This window comes from Myxine glutinosa, chromosome 9 (assembly GCF_964187855.1).
Source record: "Myxine glutinosa chromosome 9, kmMyxGlut1.1, whole genome shotgun sequence".
In the NCBI taxonomy this organism is placed as follows: Eukaryota; Metazoa; Chordata; class Myxini; order Myxiniformes; family Myxinidae; genus Myxine; species Myxine glutinosa.
This window is the reverse complement of record NC_136269.1, coordinates 120,844,232-120,864,409: the sequence shown is the minus strand read 5'-3', so window position 1 is coordinate 120,864,409 and position 20,178 is coordinate 120,844,232. Positions and strand designations below refer to the sequence as shown.

The following is a 20,178-nucleotide window of genomic DNA, read 5'->3' as shown; positions in this document are numbered from 1 at the left end:
TTCACAACGTTTATTATTCACGAACGGTTATCAAAAGTTCAAAAGGATAACTGTAAGTGAAACGGGAAACCGAAAGAGGAAGACAATGAGGTGAGGGGGGAGAAGCAGCGTGCGCAAAGTCAGAGAGGACGGTGATGTCAGCGCTCGGTAACGAGCCAGGTTTACCGACAGCCACGAGGGGATTTTTGAGTTCCTGGAAGGGACATCCGGCGATAAGAATATTCGCTGGAGTGGAGAAATCTGCGTAGACAGATTTGGGGCGCTGAGATTCCGATGAATCCTTGCCTCGTCGCATCGGCTCAAGCCAGAGCCGTCGGCCATTTTGAACCCCGTGCTTCAGACACCTGTGAACGTTTCCTTCGTGTCATCTTCACCCCCAACATCCTACCGTCTGTCGGGGATGAGTGGGTGAAACCGCTTCGTCTCCAATTACGTTGCGGTTTGCTGAGGGAGCGGTGAAGGTGCACCTCTGGAGGGCGCCGTTGTACAGTTTGGCGGGAAGAGCACCCTTGCCCACTGTACACACTTCGGATATCGACTGGAGAGCGAGATTCGGGCTTCGACCGGATTTCGTTCCATCGACCGCGGGAGTGAATCCCATTCGCCTTGGGAAAAGTCATAGAGACATTGAGGAGTGTCCGTTCATTTGCTGGCAGAGCAGTGAGTCACTTGACTTTATATAAGATATATATAGAGTGCACTCTTAATGGCCATTTGCTGTACCCTATTACCTGTGTGTGATTTATAATACAAGTTTGTTCATTTATAATCATTGGTGTGGTTTCACTATTGATTTTCAATGCAGGGTAATATATTTTTCTGCCGGGGTTCCTCTCGGGGTTCGGAGGTTACCGAGACCAGGAGATTGTAGAGGACTCCGTAACACAAGCCCGACAGAAACACCGCACATTTCATCGGGCAAGTAAACTCCGCCCAGCCTAACATTACCGAACGGCGGCTAGACTCCGCCTTGATGACTCGGGGTGGATAAACCACGCCCCAAGCTTCGTGACTGTTTGGGGAGCCATGGGATGATGTAATGGGACATCAGGATTGGTCGGGGAGTGACGTCAGCGAGGGACAAAGGAGGATGCACCCTTCTCCCGAGCTCTCTCTCTCTCTCTCTCTCTCTCTCTCTCTCTCTCTCTCTCTCTCTCTCTCTGGGACTGGCAGTGAATCGAGCGGTCACATTCTCTCTCTCTCTTGGTCCTGGCATGCGTGGCGAACAGCCGCATTTTTGACTCTCCTTGGTTCTGGTGATCGGATCAGGCAGTCGCTTTTGTTCTTTGTCCCTGGCTTGGCTGTTCCTGGCTCGTGTGCGATCTTGGAGAGGAGAAGGAAGAAGCGGACTCAATCTCTCTCTTGTGCCGGCTTTGGGATCGAACGGGGGACGTTTGGCTGCCTGCTGCACGGCTCAGTGTGCGTACGCGCTTGACCGGAGCCATTGTTCAGGCGTTTCGATGCGTGGTCCTCTCAACGACCGATTCCAACAAAGTACTCGTTGAGACCAGAGCTGAGTGCCAACTCAAAGGGGGGATTTTCTTTTTTTTATTTTCTTTAATCATTCCCTTGTCTGTTCCATGTGTCTGAGTGGAGACGTCTCGAATTAGGATTTAGTTTTACTTCAACATTCATTTTTATCTCATTGCCAACATTCATTGATATTTTATCTCAATCTGCAATTGTTGTTTTCATGTATTGTTATGCATTATGTTTGCCACTCTGTCAAAGCGCCTTTGGGCTTCTGGAAAAGCGCTATACAAAATAAATGAATTATTATTAATTATTATTATTGCTTTATTTCATTAAATTCATTACTTGCTGCATTTTACTTTTGTGTTGTGTCCATTAACCTGTTTGTGAGTTAGAGTGATAAATCCCGTGGCGGTTGTCCGATCAAATAAGGCTTCGGGCCTATCCTGCGCGCGCGAAAAGATAATCCCGCCTAGTTTCGAAATACGCCTCGGAGTTAACTGCTCGGCTATCTGTCCAAGGCTGGTCTTCATCGGCTATGGACTTGACAATACTAAGAAGCAATTGTGATGTTGGTGTCTACTCCAATTTGTTAGAAGTTGACAAGACACATACATGTACAATAAAAAATATTTTTATGTCCTTTGGAGGAGCCCGATGACTAATGTAACGTATGTAGATAAATGTACATAAAACGTGTGCAAACCAGATCCACCACTTGCCTTGAATCGGATGATGTAAGCAGCGATGAGGACGCCCACACTCTGTGCCAGGTCACCAAGCGCGTGGACAAATGCGGCACGGACCAGCAAGCTTTGCCCTTGGCCACCCAGATTTTTATGGCCTTTGGAGGACCCATGACCAGCAGCTTCACAATGAGCAGGGCTTAGGGAAACTGGTTGGTCGTCGCTGTGGCTGCTATTGTTCTGGTTATTGTTGTGTTCTTTCCTGTCACTGTGTCCGTGATTGTGATCGTGACTGTGACCGTTGCTATGGCTCTTTGTATGCCTTGGGAGGTGGCTGTGCCCATGACTGTGTCCATGGCCAGACTGGTGGAGCAATATACCCATGCTAAGTCCACAAAATCAACATGTATGAATGTGTTGTGTAAAGGGAGGGGAAAAGGGGACATGGTCAGAAAAATGACAGAAAGGGAATCAATATCTAATCATGGTACGGAAGTTCATGAAAAAAATATTTAATCATTGACTGCACATGTAAAAGTTTTTTTTGCTAAACCTGACCGACACTACCGGTCAAAAGTTTTAGAACACCTCAATTTTTCCAGTTTTTATTGAAATTTACGCAGTTTAATGTCCAGTGAATAACCTGAAATGGTACAAAGGTAAGCAGTAAACTGCTCGAGGTTAAAAAAAAAGTTTAGGTTAGCAAAAACGGGAAAATAATGTAAATTGCACAGTTATATTGTAAAAAAAAAAAAGGCCTTCTTCATGGAACAAGTAATGGGTTAACAACTTACAGCTGTTCTGCAGCAATGTAAGTAAATTAAGCCTTGAAAGTTGATGCAAACAATTCCTACAGGTGTCCCAAACCTCTGCTGATTACTTGATGACAAACCCCCTGTCTGTATGAAAGCAGTATTGGAACAGACTGTTATTACACCCTCTGAAGCATTATTTAGACAATATTGCACTGCAGGAAGTAGTATATTGGAAACTGGAGGAAACTCTGAGAGGAAGAGGTCTGGCAGACCCAAAGCCACAACAGAATCAGAAGACAAGTTTCTGAGAGTCAACAGCTTGCGTGATAGGCGGCTCACAGGACAACAGCTTCAAGCACAGCTTAACACTGGTCGAAGTAAGCAAGTCTCAGTTTCAACTGTGAAGAGAAGACTTCGAGCTGCAGCTTTGACAGGTCGAGTGGCAGGAAGAAAGCCATTGCTGAGATTACAAAATAAGAAAAAGAGGCTTGCCTGGGCCATGAAGCACCACCAGTGGACTACTGAAGACTGGAAGAAGGTCTTATGGGCCGATGAATCAAAATTTGAAATCTTTGGTTCATCACACAGGGATTTTGTATGCCGTCGAGTGTGTGACACCAACTGTCAAACATGTAGGAGGAAGCGTGTTGGTCTGGGGCTCTTTTGCTGGATCCAGAGTCGGCGACTTGCACAGAGTGACTGGCACCCTGAACCAAAAGGGCTTCCACAACATTTTGCAGCACCAAGCAATACCCTCTGGTATACACCTCGTTGGTGAGGGGTTCATCCTACAGCAAGATAATGACCCCAAACACACCTCCAGGCGATGTCAAAACTACCTTCGAGGAAAAGAACAAGACGGTCGGCTTCAAATCATGGAATGTCCAGCACAGTCTCCAGATTTAAACCCCATCGAGCTGGTTTAGGATGAACTGGACAGAAGGGTGAAAGCAAAGCAACCTACAAGTGCAACACATTTGTGGGAACTTCTGCAGCAGCGTTCGGAAGAACTTCCCGAACAATATTTGATTTCCATTGTAGAAATAATGCCACGAGTGTGTTCGGCGGTTATATCTGCAAAAGGTGGCCACTTTGCCGAGTCAAAAATTTAAATTAAATTTCGTTAAACAAAATGATTCTATGATTTCTTTTTTTATCTCCAATTGTTTATTTGTTCTATGCTTAATTTCAGAGTACATTGAGACATTAAACTGCATAAATTTCAATAAAAACTGGAAAAATTGAGGTGTTCTAAAACTTTTGAACGGTAGTGTATTCTTACCACTGATTTAAGTTAATCGTAAGGAAGTGAAACACGTTGGAGTGAACCCATTATGGACACAAAATAAGGCGGAATTGTTATCGTCCCCTCCATTTCCCATTTACGCTCGGTATGCCTTCTCTCCACTTATTTCCATCTCATTCCAAACTTATTTTCCTTCTCTCCCCATTCTCCACTACCCTCCTTTCTCTTTCTCCCTCACTCTCACTCTCACTCTTTCTCTCTCACTCTCTCTCTTTCTCTCTCACTCTCACTCACTCTCACTCACTCTCACTATCACTCTCTCACTCACTCTCACTATCACTCTCTCACTCTCATACCATCCTCAACCCTTCTTTTTCTCAGTTTCTTCTCTCAAGAAACCCATACTGCCACCAACCCCAAAACCTTTCTTTGTGTACCTAATAATTATATTGCCACACCACTTGTGTGTAATAATGATATGTCAGGGAGTTTCTTTTGGGAAATGCTCACACAATGTTTACAATGACACCCAAGCCAGAAGTGATGATCATGGGATCGGCTTTCAGCTCAAAGTCGTTGGCCCAGATCCGAAGACAGGCATGGTAGACAAGCACACCGGTGAGCAACCAGATGAGCAGAACTGATAGCAATGAGGCTAGGGCCTCTGCACAGAGCAACCATCCAAAAAGAACATTACATGAGGTAAAGCAGATTGTATTACATCATAGATTTGATTACATTACTGGGGCACCCCTCTACGGTACGACGTGTCATTGTGTGTCCCCAGTTGTGTGCGCGTGTGCACTGTACCGGCTCGATAGAGGCCAAAGGGTAAACGCGAAGGACCTGGCCGCTGGGCCAGCCACATGGCTCCCAACGAAAGGAAAATGCCAACAAGGTCGGTCAGCAGGTGCAGAGCATCGGTCATAACAGCCAGGCTGTTTGCTATTGTACCACCTGTGGACACACATACCAATGCAATCAGTTACATGGGGCATTCAAATATTTCCATGAATGACATACTCATAATAGTCCAAGACACATATATGTGTGTGTGGGTATAATGCCTTCAGAAAGTATTCACACCCCTTGACGTTTTCACATTTTGTTGCGTTACAGCCTGAATTAAAATAGATTAAATTGAGATTTATTTCACTGATCTACGCATAATAACCGAAAATGTCAAAGTGGAATTTTTTTTACAAAATAATTGCAAATGAAAAGCCGAAATGTCTCGAGTCAATAAGTGAATGAATGAATGAATGATCGTTTTAAGGCCATTTTCCCCGCTACAGCGGGGGTTAGCCTTGTGGGCCCCATGACAATCATGGTTCCCTGTTTGAGGCAATGTTTTTATGGCCGGATGCCCTTCCTGACGCCAACCCATGGTCACGCTCTTACGATGCGCAGGGATACGGTGTACCTATTCTAAATCGGGGTACACACCGTGATCATTCATCCCAGCAAGCTGGTACTCAATTTGCCAACCTCGGAGGATGAACAGGCTGAGTCAACCCCCCTGGCGTTAATTCAGCGATCGACCGGGATTCGAACCCAGGGAACCATAGGATTCGAATTCTAGGATCCCAAGCCGGCACCCTAACCGCTAAGCCAACACCAGGGCTTGAGTCAATAAGTATTCAGTCAATAAGTATTCAACCCTTTTGTTATGACACTCCAAATTAAGCTCAGGTGCATCAAATATCCTTTAATCATCATTGAGATGTCTCTAAAACTTGATTGGAGTCCACCTGTGGGCAATTCAATTGAATGGACATGATTTAGAAAGAAACACACCTTTCCATATAAGGTCCCACAGATGACAGTGCATGGTAGAGCAGAAACCCTGCCATGAAGTCCAAAGAAATGTACGAATAATTGAGAGCGAATTGTGAGGAGGCAGAGATCTGGGGATGAGTATAAAACAATTTCTAGAGTGTTGAAAGTTCCCAAGACCATAATGATCGCCATCATGAGGAAATGGAAAGGATATGGAACTACCCAGACTCTTCCTGGAGATGGCCGTCTGATCAAACTGAGCAACCGGGCAAGAAGAACCTTGGTCAAGGGAGGTGACCAAGAACCCATGATCACTCTGACAGAACTAAAGAGTTCCTTGGCTTAGATGGGAGGAAGGACAACAGTCTCTGCAGCATTTCACAAATCTGGGCTTTATGAGATAGTGGCCACTCCTGAGACGGAAGCCACTCCTGAGAAAAAGGTACATGACAGCACGCCTGGGCGGCCTGGAGTTTGCAAAAAGGAACGTTAAAGACCCTGAGAACATGAGGCAAAAGATTATGTGCTCTGATGAGACGAAAATTGAACTCTGGCCTGAAATGCAAAGGGCTACGTCTGGCAGAAAGCAAACACAGTTAACCACCCATCTAACACCATCTCTACAGTGAAGCATGGTGGTGGCAGCATCATGCTATGGGGATGCTTTTCAGCAACAGGCACTGGGAGACTTATAAGGATAGACAGAACAATGAATGGAGCTAAATATAGGCAAATTATTGAGGGGAACCTGCTTCAGAGTGCAAAAGACCATGGACTGTGGTGAACATTTACATTCCAACAGGGAAATATATACGTATATGCATATACAGAGTGTCCCATAAGTCTGGATGGCTTATATTCACAGAACGTTTTCAATGTGTCCACCATTCTTTTCCCTATGGTTCCAGACGGCGAGTGATGGAGATCAAGAGGGGGGGGGGGGGCAGAGGAGGGGGGAGGGGTATGGGGTGTACACATTGAATACATTCTGTGAATACAACCCGTCCAGACTTATGGGCCACCCTGTATATCTATACGATATATACAGTCGCGTGAAAAAGTAAGTACACCCCATGTAAAGTTTTGACTTTTTCAACATATTTCAACATGAAGCTATTTGATCTTCATTTCAACAATATTGACAGATAAAGGTGATATAATATAACAAATATCATGAAACATTTACATTTTGTAGTCCATTGTGTAATTTAAAGAAACATAAATGCAAATTTCGCATGTGGAAAAAGTAAGTACACCCTTGGCTCTAATGGGTGGTATTATCCCCTTTGGCAGAAACAACCTCAAGTAGGCGTTTCTTATAACTGTCTACCAGTCTCTGACATCGACTGGGAGAAATTTTTGCCCACTCCTCCATGCAGAAGTCTTTCAGCTGTGCGATGTTTGAGGGGTTTCTTGCATGCACAGCTCGTTTCAAATCCCCCCACAACATCTCGATGGGATTTAGATCCGGGCTTTAACTTGGCCATTCCAGAACCCTCCATTTCTTTCTTTTCAGCCACTCCTTGGTGGATTTACTGGTATGTTTAGGGTCATTGTCATGTTGCAAGGTCCACCCTCGGTTGAGCTTCAACTTTCCGACAGATGGCCTCATATTATCCTCAAGCACCCTCTGGTACAATGAAGAATTCATAGTGGATTCTATGATGGTGAGCTGCCCAGGCCCTGATGCAGCAAAGCTGCCCCAAGCCATAATATTTCCACCACCATGCTTTACAGTTGGTATCAGGTTCTTGTGGTTAAATGCTGTCTTTGGTTTTTGCCAAACATGTCTTCTGGTACTGTGGCCAAATAGCTCTACCTTTGACTCATCTGTCCAGAGCACATATGTAAATGTGATATTTCAGTTTTTTTATTTTTAATAAATTTGCAAAACTTTCTAAAATCCTGTTTTCTCTTTGTCATTATGGGGTATTGAGTGTAGATTGATGAGGGGAAAAATGAATTTAAACAATTTCAGCATAAGGCTGCAACATAACAAAAGGTGAAAAAAGCGAAGGGGTCTGAATACTTTCTGAATGCACTGTAAATATGTTGCTGTTTAGCGCCACCTAGTAGTGGTAGATGGTATTACAATTTCCTTTTTTACCTGGGCAATGCTGAAGTTAAAGCACTCTTTGTAAATTAATTTTGGCAAACAGGACGACTAATTGGTCCGTCAGTGAAGCTCCGCTGTTATTGGCTCCACTATTATTGAAAATTTTAAGAGAAATGTTGTTGTGTCTTCGACTATTGTGAGTATCTCATTTATATAACATTTTGAACATCACTCTTATTAATCCGTAAAAAAAAAAATTCCAGTTTTTTAAAGATAACTTAGAGATAAAGGTGGACACCAAATCCAATTGTTGCAGCTGAGGGGAAACTCACCTATCAACTCTGCGATCATGAACAAAGTATAAAGTACTCCTGCGAGAATCAACACCGACCTAGATTTCTGATTCTTCTCTTTAGTTTCCAACTTCAATCGGCAGCCAAGGCATGTTCCTTCCTCAGGTCCGTCATCTCCAAAACGTGTGTCCTGCCCTTGTCGAATGCAAATTCCGTGCTTATCATCTTGACCATGGCTGTCGTCACCACTTTGCTTTAGCTTTAATTCACACTTTGGATTATTCAATACCCATTCCTCTTCTTCAAGAAGTGTAAATGGGTCACAATTGGACACACACCTGGAATGTGGAGTGTGCAACTCGTCTCCTGATCTGGTGCACGTTCCATGAGCTGCACGTTTCATTTCCTGCTCCATTACCTTGCAATCAGGGTGTGGCTGTTGACTGGCATCGTCAGCACCAACGAGTTGCTTACTACCTTGGCAATCACCCTGGCCATTAGTTCCATGATGATGAATGCAAGATGTTTCTTTGCCACAGCAATGAATATTTGGATTCCCTTGATCATGACGACTGTTGCCTGGTTGCTCAATTCCATGGCAATCACAAGATGTTGTTACGTCTTTCGTGGCGACATCCTCGGACACGCTGTTCCGCACACTCCCAACAGACTGTGAGTGAGATCCTCTCCGAGCCATTCGTAGAATTCCATCCACCCAGTTCTCACAATCCTTGTCTGCAACATCTGCACAAAATACAGGATTACCTTTTACAAGAGACAATATGCTATTCCTGGACACATACTTTGCAAGTTTTATACAATGTAGTTTTGGGGTGCTAGAATGCAAGGTGAAAGGTGTGGATCATTTTAAAAGAGAGAAATACCTCAAAAACACCATTCAATTTTATATGAGAGATGGATGTGCTAGACAAAGCAAATGATGCAATAACCATGTGACTTAAATATAGATACTAGTGGGGTATGCTTACACATTGTGTAAGCAATAACAAACTGTGCTTCGTATATAGGTACATTATAAATAGAAGCTTTATGATTATAGGCAAGCATCACCGACCTCCTGCTAGATATTAATTTAGGTTTTTATTTTTGTTTTTTTTACGGATGCGCTTACTTTTTTGCATAAATTGTCATTGAGGTTTTTATTTCACAGTTTACAGTTTACAGTTTTATAAATTACAATTTTCAAATGCAAGGTATTGATTGAAGTTTTTTTGTTCTCTTTATGGTTAGGGTTGCCCAAATCCAAACGTCCATCTGACGTTTATCACGTAATATGTGTTTACGGTTTTTTTTTCCATAAATTTTCATTTATGGACGCTTTCCGACAGTTTCCGCGATTTTTCCGGTGTACCAGCTTCGATGCCTGTCGGCACACCAAATGTCAGCTTTCGACGACACCGGGAAGGTACTAAACATTAATAACAGTGATAGTGAGTTAGTGTTCAGAAAGAGATTTATATAATACTAGTGGGGTCACCCGTGGGAAAGTAATAAAATGGTGCATATTTGTTTATGAAGCCTCTCCCAGAAAGGGTGGAGCTACTCTCTAAATGGAGTAAGCCACACCCCCGGACAGACAGACAGACAGACATAATCACCTACGGCTAATATAATATAGATATGATACTGTATATACGTGTGTATATATATATATATATATATATATATATATATATATATATATATATATATATATATATATATATATATATATATATATATATGTATGTATGTATGTATGTATGTATATATATATATATATATATATATATATATATATATATATATATATATATATATATATATATATATATATATATACATACACATATATATATATATATACATACACATATATACACAAAGAATTAAGTTAAGCACCCCCCCCGTTTTTTTACAACCTCGCACATTACAAGTTTGTTGTCGTCATAACAGTGTAATATACCCATGATATTGCTATATTTTCTGGAGAAGTGATATTATGGTCACATAAAAACATAACAATCATGCCGTTTTCAATATTTTATTCTGAATAATTTAAGGTGAAAATTTTTGGGAATTTTAGGCATATTTTCACCTCAATTTAAGTATGGAGCTATAGGTCCATCACGGACAGTGTGGATGACGTTTATGTTTTCTAACGTACAGTCATTGTTCTGAGAAGACCTCTAGCGATCTTTGCGTCAATAACGTGTGTAGGACCCACGTGATCGGATCACTGACTCAACCCTACATCTCATAGACCCTGTAAGCCGTCGTATGCGTTGCTGTGGCAGGTTGTTCCATTCCCGATGTAATGCACGTTCCAATTCATCCAGATTGGCTATTGGAGGGACCATCTTCGCAATTTGTCGTCCCAACATGTCCCAAACGTGCTCGAGGGGGTTCAACCTGCCACAGCAACGCATACGACGGCTTACAGGGTCTATGAGACGTAGGGTTGAGTCAGTGATCCGATCACGTGGGTCCTACACACGTTATTGACGCAAAGATCGCTAGAGGTCTTCTCAGAACAATGACTGTACGTTAGAAAACATAAACGTCATCCACACTGTCCGTGATGGACCTATAGCTCCATACTTAAATTGAGGTGAAAATATGCCTAAAATTCCCAAAAAATTTCACCTTAAATTATTCAGAATAAAATATTGAAAACGGCATGATTGTTATGTTTTTATGTGACCATAATATCACTTCTCCAGAAAATATAGCAATATCATGGGTATATTACACTGTTTTGACGACAACAAACTTGTAATGTGCGAGGTTGTAAAAAAACGGGGGGGGTGCTTAACTTAATTCTTTGTGTATATATCATTCAGTTCATGTTCAGCACAAAATCCTGGTTGCTGTTTTTGTTTTTTTTTGTTTTTTCTATTCTGAATCGAGGCTCGTGAAAGCTGACAACCGCGAGGGAAAGACAGCACAGGGGGGCCGCGAGGGAAAGACAGCACAGGGGGACCACGAGGGAAAGACAGCACAGGGGGACCGCGACGGAAAGACAGCACAGGGGGACCGCGAGGGAAAGACAGCACAGGGGGACCGCGAGGGAAAGACAGCACAGGGGGACCGCGAGGGAAACACAGTACAGGGGGACCGCGAGGGAAAGACAGCACAGGGGGACCGCGAGGGAAAGACAGCACAGGGGGACCGCGAGGGAAAGACAGCACAGGGGGACCGCGAGGGAAAGACAGCACAGGGGGACCGCGAGGGAAAGACAGCACAGGGGGACCGCGAGGGAAAGACAGCACAGGGGGACCGCGAGGGAAAGACAGCACAGGGGGACCGCGAGGGAAAGACAGCACAGGGGGACCGCGAGGGAAAGACAGCACAGGGGGACCGCGAGGGAAAGACAGCACAGGGGGACCGCGAGGGAAAGACAGCACAGGGGGACCGCGAGGGAAAGACAGCACAGGGGGACCGCGAGGGAAAGACAGCACAGGGGGACCGCGAGGGAAAGACAGCACAGGGGGACCGCGAGGGAAAGACAGCACAGGGGGACCACGAGGGAAAGACAGCACAGGGGGACCGCGAGAGAAAGACAGCACAGGGGGACCGCGAGGGAAAGACAGCACAGGGGGACCGCGAGGGAAAGACAGCACAGAGGGACCACGAGGGAAAGACAGCACAGACAGACCACGAGGGAAAGACAGCACAGAGGGACCGCGAGGGAAAGACAGCACAGGGGGACCGCGAGGGAAAGACAGCACAGGGGGACCGCGAGGGAAAGACAGCACAGGGGGACCGCGAGGGAAAGACAGCACAGGGGGACCGCGAGGGAAAGACAGCACAGGGGGACCACGAGGGAAAGACAGCACAGGGGGACCGCGAGGGAAAGACAGCACAGGGGGACCGCGAGAGAAAGACAGCACAGGGGGACCGCGAGGGAAAGACAGCACAGAGGGACCACGAGGGAAAGACAGCACAGAGGGACCGCGAGGGAAAGACAGCACAGGGGGATCGCGAGGGAAAGACAGCACAGAGGGACCGCGAGGGAAAGACAGCACAGGGGGACCGCGAGGGAAAGACAGCACAGGGGGACCACGAGGGAAAGACAGCACAGAGGGACCGTGAGGGAAAGACAGCACAGGGGGACCGCGAGGGAAAGACAGCACAGGGGGACCGCGAGGGAAAGACAGCACAGGGGGACCGCGAGGGAAAGACAGCACAGGGGGACCGCGAGGGAAAGACAGCACAGAGGGACCGTGAGGGAAAGACAGCACAGGGGGACCGCGAGGGAAAGACAGCACAGGGGGACCGCGAGGGAAAGACAGCACAGGGGGACCGCGAGGGAAAGACAGCACAGGGGGACCGCGAGGGAAAGACAGCACAGAGGGACCGCGAGGGAAAGACAGCACAGGGGGCCCACGAGGGAAAGACAGCACAGAGGGACCACGAGGGAAAGACAGCACAGGGGGACCACGAGGGAAAGACAGCACAGGGGGACCACGAGGGAAAGACAGCACAGGGGGACCGCGAGGGAAAGACAGCACAGGGGGACCGCGAGGAAGACAGCACAGAGGGACCGCGAGGGAAAGACAGCACAGGGGGACTACGAGGGAAAGACAGCACAGAGGGACCGCGAGGGAAAGACAGCACAGGGGGACCGCGAGGGAAAGACAGCACATAGGGACCGCGAGGGAAAGACAGCACAGGGGGACCGCGAGGGAAAGACAGCACAGGGGGACCGCGAGGGAAAGACAGCACAGGGGGACCGCGAGGGAAAGACAGCACAGAGGGACCGCGAGGGAAAGACAGCACAGGGGGACCACGAGGGAAAGACAGCACAGGGGGACCACGAGGGAAAGACAGCACAGAGGGACCACGAGGGAAAGACAGCACAGGGGGACCGCGAGGGAAAGACAGCACAGGGGGACCACGAGGGAAAGACAGCACAGGGGGACCACGAGGGAAAGACAGCACAGGGGAACCGCGAGGGAAAGACAGCACAGAGGGACCGCGAGGGAAAGACAGCACAGGGGGACCACGAGGGAAAGACAGCACAGAGGGACCACGAGGGAAAGACAGCACAGGGGGACGGCGAGGGAAAGACAGCACAGGGGGACCACGAGGGAAAGACAGCACAGAGGGACCACGAGGGAAAGACAGCACAGGGGGACGGCGAGGGAAAGACAGCACAGGGGGACCACGAGGGAAAGACATCACAGAGGGACCACGAGGGAAAGACAGCACAGAGGGACCGCAAGGGAAAGACAGCACAGGGGGACCGCGAGGGAAAGACAGCACAGGGGGACCACGAGGGAAAGACAGCACAGAGGGACCACGAGGGAAAGACAGCACAGCGGGACCACGAGGGAAAGACAGCACAGGGGGACCGCGAGGGAAAGACAGCACAGGGGGACCACGAGGGAAAGACAGCACAGGGGGACCGCGAGGGAAAGACAGCACAGAGGGACCGCGAGGGAAAGACAGCACAGGGGGACCACGAGGGAAAGACAGCACAGGGGGACCACGAGGGAAAGACAGCACAGAGGGACCACGAGGGAAAGACAGCACAGGGGGACCGCGAGGGAAAGACAGCACAGGGGGACCACGAGGGAAAGACAGCACAGGGGGACCACGAGGGAAAGACAGCACAGGGGAACCGCGAGGGAAAGACAGCACAGAGGGACCGCGAGGGAAAGACAGCACAGGGGGACCACGAGGGAAAGACAGCACAGGGGGGCCGCGAGGGAAAGACAGCACAGGGGGACCACGAGGGAAAGACAGCACAGGGGGACCGCGACGGAAAGACAGCACAGGGGGACCGCGAGGGAAAGACAGCACAGGGGGACCACGAGGGAAAGACAGCACAGGGGGACCACGAGGGAAAGACAGCACAGGGGGACCGCGAGGGAAAGACAGCACAGTTTAGCACCTGTTGAACAATAACGGTGATTACTTGTTGGTCATAGATGATGTTACCATGAAACCTTAACGACAATATTTAGGACATTGGTAACCCAAATACATATTTAATGATGTACGAATGAGAAAGCGTTCCACAAAGCCATGGTATGTTGTGCAGCACAGTGGTGAATATATCAGACCACATTATGTACCATGCTCTATGCAGAGTGGCGGTTCTCCCAAAGTAATATATTTGATAGAGTTACAATCCTGGACAGGTCACCCCTACAACACAGGAAGTTATGGCAGGGATTTGTAATTTGCCCATGATGCCAGTGATAGCTCGGCTACTCTTTGAGGACACCGTGGCATTTTGAATGCCCACCAACTAATGCCAGCAAATGGGAGTTTAACGTCCATCCAAAAGTCGGCACACACAATGATTAATCACCGTACCTGTGAAACACTCGGATGATCCTGTTTTGTCATCATCATCATCATGTACCATAGCCTTGGGATGACAGTTTATGGCTGGGTCTGGATTCAAACCCAGGCTCGACAGCTTAGAGGTGAGTGTACGCACCTATCGGCCAACAGACTAATTTGGAGATAACCACATTTGAAAAAAAATCACATGTGGTGGTAGGTTAATGAGATTTATTTTGAAGACATATGGATGAGTAAAGAGGATATGAGATGCCACCCATGTCCTACCTCTTCATCATCATCGAGCCCAGGTTCATCGAGCCCAGGTTCCCATTTTGTGTAACAACCGTTGCTGTTTAAGGGTCTGTGTGGTTGTGAGGAAGGTGTGAATACACAAACTAAACTGTGCACCGAAGTTCATCGGGTCGAAAATACAAGTTGCAAAACTTTTTTGTTTTGTTCCTACATTCTTCAAATCGTCACAATCCTCACTCAAAATGCCTTTACAAGGTTTTCACAAAATTAAAACATTTTAAATCCAGCACGAGTGAAGTTATGACGGACCTGGTGAAATGTCATTGAGGAAATGAAGTTGTGGATGGATTCGGACGCAATTAAGCAGAGAGGTAGCGAATGTGACAAGGACGAAATGATAAGATTTTGGTGAAGATCCGGATTCGGATTCGGCTACGAGAATTTTTAAAAGTGATTCTTCACCATTGGGAGATGCGGCCAAAAACGATATATAGCACAATATCTCAAAAAGTTGTGGACGGATTTGGACGAGATTTGGTGGACCTTTTGGGTGTCTGACAAGGACAAATAGATTCGATTTTGGTGAAGATCTGAATATGGATTGGGATATGAGAATTATTTAATTTTTAAGTGATTCTTCACCATTGGGAGATAGGGCCAAAAACTATACATAGCAGGATATCTCAAAAAGATGTGGACGGATGATTTTGATTAAATGTGATTCTGTATTGTGATTTTCTGGTCTACTCTGGGATACAAAACAGAAACTGTTCATCTGGTGGAGGTATGCTCTATACTGAGTGCCGTTCTAGTTGATGTTGTGATGCCATCAATGTTGATGTGGATGTCACCTTTAGAAGATTAAATGTTCGATGTCTGGTCGGTGTGTGGACTTCAAAGCTGAGATGTAATTTATTGTTGGCGTGCTGCAGGCATGTTGCTGGGAGAATCATAATTTTGGCAAATGTACGCCATTGTGGATTGCCATAGTAACTGATGCTGTGAAGTCCTGTCGCATGTAATAAAGTGACATACAATTAGTTGTCCATGGGAAAACACAAGTTTCAACAGGTGAAAGCCAAGTCTTTGCAGTATTTGTCCTCAGGCCTTATTTGGTTCCATGGCAAATGCTGGTCGAATTGCTAACTGGTGATGACGCAGCTGAAATGGTACAGTTGTCATTTTTAGAAACATGTGAGAGATGATGTAACTACGCAACAAATGACTCGTCTAAAGAAACTTACCAAAAAAGACACTTGCCAAATTAATACAGAACATACAATTAAAAGTGATTTTTTTTTTTCATCAGAATATTTGTCAGTAGGTCAGTGCTCACTCAGGCAGTTATAGTAAGAAAATTTCAACATGTTGTGGCCCGTGAATGATATACACTATTAAAAATTCCGATGTCCAAAAAAAAAAATCTGATCTTCGCAAAAAAAAAAAAAAAACTCATACCCATAATAAGCCTTTGTGAACCGCCTTTGTAATCCGCCTTACTCACCGCCCAATAAATCGGTGCCATTCATTTGACTGACAGGCAATTTATTCAAATCAAATACCTTTATCCTACTTTTAATTTGCAATTGGTCATTGGCTTTGACCCAATAGAATTTTTTTATTACGGACCCTAAGCATCAAATAGCTACAGATATCGAACAAACTTTCAAACGGAGCACCTCGCCGCCTTTAGAGAATTCAAATTCCATCAGATGTGGCAATAAATCCCAATTGTTGCTCCCAGCTTTCCGGCTTGATGACAGAAGATGCCATTTGAATTTTTGCCGCCTCACTCCCTACCCCGTTTAGAAATCCATCCATGCGGGCAACTTCCCAGTTCGTTTAAAGTTCAAATCTCCTATTACATTTTCATGTCTCGACCTTATCACTGGAAGAGTTTTCTCCAGGGATTTTGGTTTTCATTGGGGGAAAAAATGTTTTAATTATGACTGAATGTGAGACTGGGGCTACAACAACAACAACAACAACAACAGGCATTTTAAGGCCATTTTCTCTGCTAGAGCGGGGGTTCGCCTTGCGGTCCCCATGACGATCTTCTCCATTTTGCCCTATTTTCTGCATCTCCCCTTGTTAACCGCCTTGCCCGCATTTCCTCTTCCACCATCTTTAGCGGTCTTTCTCGGTCTTCCCCGTCCTCTACTTCCTTCTACATTCATTTCCATCACTCTTCTCAACCAGTCACTTTCATCCTTCCTCAACACATGACCAACACCACCACCCCCTAAAAATATTTTTTTGCTTTTAATTCCATCTTGTCGTCCCCTTGTGTTCTCCTCCACCCTCATCGTTACCCACATCCCATTTCCCCTTTCTATTTCTGTTCTTCCTTTTGTTAGTTGCGTCCTGATCCATTCTGTGTTTTCGCTCTTCCACTAGCCTCAACTCTGTATTCAATAAAGTCAATTGAAGCAAGTGCTGACCTCTCAATAATCGCTTTTTAACAGACAGACTAGTAAGTCAAAAGCAGCAAAGAACTAGAACGTCACTCGGTAGAGCGCATACCTCCGCCAGACTGAAAAGTTTACGTTTTGTATCCCACCGATATGCTGGATCTGGATTCGGACCTGAACCAAAATCGAATTGGCTTGTTCTTGTCACTTAACCAACTCATCCACATACTTTTATCATAATCCGTCCTCAACCTTTTGAAATATCGTGCTAAATTAGTTTTTTTTGCCCTATCTCTCGATTGTGAAAAGTTTAATGAACAATAAATTCTTGCATCCGGATCCGCATCCGGATCTTCACCAAAACCGAAATAATTTGTCCTTGTCAAACACCAGACCTGTCCACCAAATTTCGTCCGAATCCGTCCATAACCTTTTGAAATATTGTGATATATATCGTTTTTCCCCGATCTCTCGATGATGAAGAATCACTTAAAAAATTCTCAGATCCAGATCCGGAACTTCACCAAAATCTAATCATTTCGTCATTGTCACATACCCAACCTCTCCACCAAATTTCTTCCGAATCCGTCCACAAATTTTGAGATATCCTGTTCACAAACAGACAGACAGACAGGAGTGAAAGCATAACCTCCATCCACCTTCTATGGCAGAGTTACAAGTAAGATTGCGCATGTCCTTGCAAAGAAGATGTTATTTGAAGACTGTGACATGATTAAGGAAGCTATGCTTGCAGCTTTTGAAAGGTTGTTTGAAGACTTTTTGAAAACTTTGACTTTTGAAAAAAAAAAAACAGTTGGAAACTAGATGGTATTCATAGAATACTTACCGTGCACAGTCAACTTGGTGAGAGCCAAGTCTTGTTTTTGAAGGGTTTTTTTTTTTATTTGATCCAATATGGCTGCTAGACTACGTGAGCGATGACATCATAAGTTTATATTCTCTGATATAATTGTTGCGTAGATCACGCTCAAGAAATTTCAAACTGATCAGACTAATTGTTGTCTCTTTCAAACTATGACGTCATAATTAAGGCTCCAACGACATCATCATTACAACACTTATTCCCCATGCAGAGTTCTTTACAATGAGCCAGGTTTCAATTTTTTTCCATGGAGTGGTTTCAGAGATATAGAGGTGCGAAGTTTTTCCAAGATGGTGACCGTAACCATGTGACATATGACGTCATAATTATCACTAAAATTCTACAGGCGGAAGCGCTCCTATGGTGAAAATTTCGTGTCAATCAGACCAACAATTGCAGAGAATTTTTTTTTTTTTCATACTGATCAGATCAAGCGTTGCACTTGTCGACTTATGACATCATAATGAAGGCACCGATGACATCATCATTAACATATCTTATTCCCCATATGGAGTTCTTTACAATGAGCCTTGTTTAATTTTTTTCCATTGACTGGGTTCAGTGATATAGAGATGTAATGTTTTTGCAAGATGGCTTCTGTACCACGTGACCTATGACGTCATAATTGTGAATAAAAAATTATACAGGCAGAGGCGCTCCTCTAGTAAATATTTTGTGTCAATCGGACTAACGGTTGCCGAGAAAATTAATTTTAGAAATGCAGACACGCACGCCACACGTACGCAGCGAATGCCTAACCCTGCTTTTTGCTTCGCGAGCGCAGGGTAATTAGATCCGCAAATTTAAAACGTGCAACTCTGTAGAAACTCAATAACACGGGGAATGGAAGCAATGCCAAAAAGGTCACTTGTATAGTTGCGTAATAAAACAGGATTTGCTGCACTGCAAATGTTTCAGCCTACAAGGTGATGAATCAACAGATATGTGACCGGATCAGTTGTTTTTCGTCACACGGTTGTTTTTGAGGATTGCAGACAGAAAGTAGATATATGCTGGTGGCAGCTGCACCGATGAGTGAAAATATATATATTTATTGGGTGTTTAAGAATTCTAAACAAGGGATCGAGCTGGCAGGATGGCATCGACTAGAGGTACGCACACTCGTCTCTAAGCCGTCTACCCTGGGTTTGAATCTCAAGGCAGCTATAAACTGTCATCCTGAGGGTAGACTTTCAGCAGTCATCCCGAGGGTAGACTTTCAGCAGTCATCCCGAGGGTATGGTACATGATGATTATGATGATGACAAAACAGGAGATCGGTGCCCTCTGCAAAAAACCGATGTCAACATCAACTGACGGTGTGTCTGCAATGCCAGGAGAGAAAATTGGCTTTATTGCTATGTCCAAAAACGACCCTAACCTCCATAATTTTCTTAGCTATCACTTCAACATCCATGTGCAAGCTTTGTTTGGAAAAGTGTGAAATTTTCAGCATGTCATAGATGTGGTTGTGAAGATTGTTAACTTAATCTGGGCCAGGGCACTGCCACACAGGCTGTTCAATACTCTCCTGTCTGAACTTGGTGCGCAGTATGGTGACCTTGTTTTCTGAAGTGCAGTAGCTCAGCAAGAGAAAAGAATTGGAGCATTTCCAGGAATTCCTTCATTTTGTAAAACATTTTCTAAGAAAGAAATCAAAGCAACTCAGTGATTAGCAATAGCTCACCGATTTGGCCTTTCTTACTGATGACACTTCTAAGCTGAATGCTTGAGTACCTTGAACTTCATGGAAAGACCAAAACTCTAACACAGCTTAATTGGATCAGTAAATGCATTCAGAACCACATTGTGGAATGGAAAAAAGAAAGTCAGGCCTGGAGAAGCAGGAAGAAAATGCATCCTTCAATAGGCAAACATAGGGTGAAGAAAAACTGCAGAAGACTTGGAGAGAGGATTCGATGACTTCATCGGGCCCTTCCATTGCCATCAAATACATCGAGCTCTTATGAATCCTTTTACTGACACCGATACCAGTGAAATCGCATCCAAGATTGCAAACTTGGTAAAACGTGACAATGCCGAC

At 45.1% G+C, this 20,178-nt stretch overlaps 1 protein-coding gene and 1 long non-coding RNA gene across 4 annotated transcripts in view; one reads left to right on the top strand and one right to left on the bottom strand.

Moving 5' to 3' along the window:
• Window positions 1-20,178, top strand: part of LOC137435009 (uncharacterized) — a 183,898-nt gene that overhangs the window by 64,487 nt on the left and 99,233 nt on the right. The window lies entirely within an intron of this gene.
• LOC137435006 (putative proton-coupled zinc antiporter SLC30A4) overlaps window positions 1-20,178 on the bottom strand; it is a 49,267-nt gene that overhangs the window by 15,204 nt on the left and 13,885 nt on the right. For 2 of the 3 annotated variants that reach the window (XM_078784844.1, XM_068128326.2), the window contains exons 4-7: window positions 8,328-9,032; window positions 4,971-5,117; window positions 4,671-4,824; window positions 2,196-2,544 (exon numbers count right to left, since the gene is read on the bottom strand). In XM_078784844.1, coding sequence (XP_078640970.1) covers window positions 2,196-2,544; window positions 4,671-4,824; window positions 4,971-5,117; window positions 8,328-9,032 — 1,355 coding nt within the window. Of the gene's footprint in view, window positions 1-2,191; window positions 2,545-4,670; window positions 4,825-4,970; window positions 5,118-8,327; window positions 9,033-20,178 lie in introns of all 3 variants that reach the window. The other variant, XM_078784843.1, reaches the window with a different exon arrangement.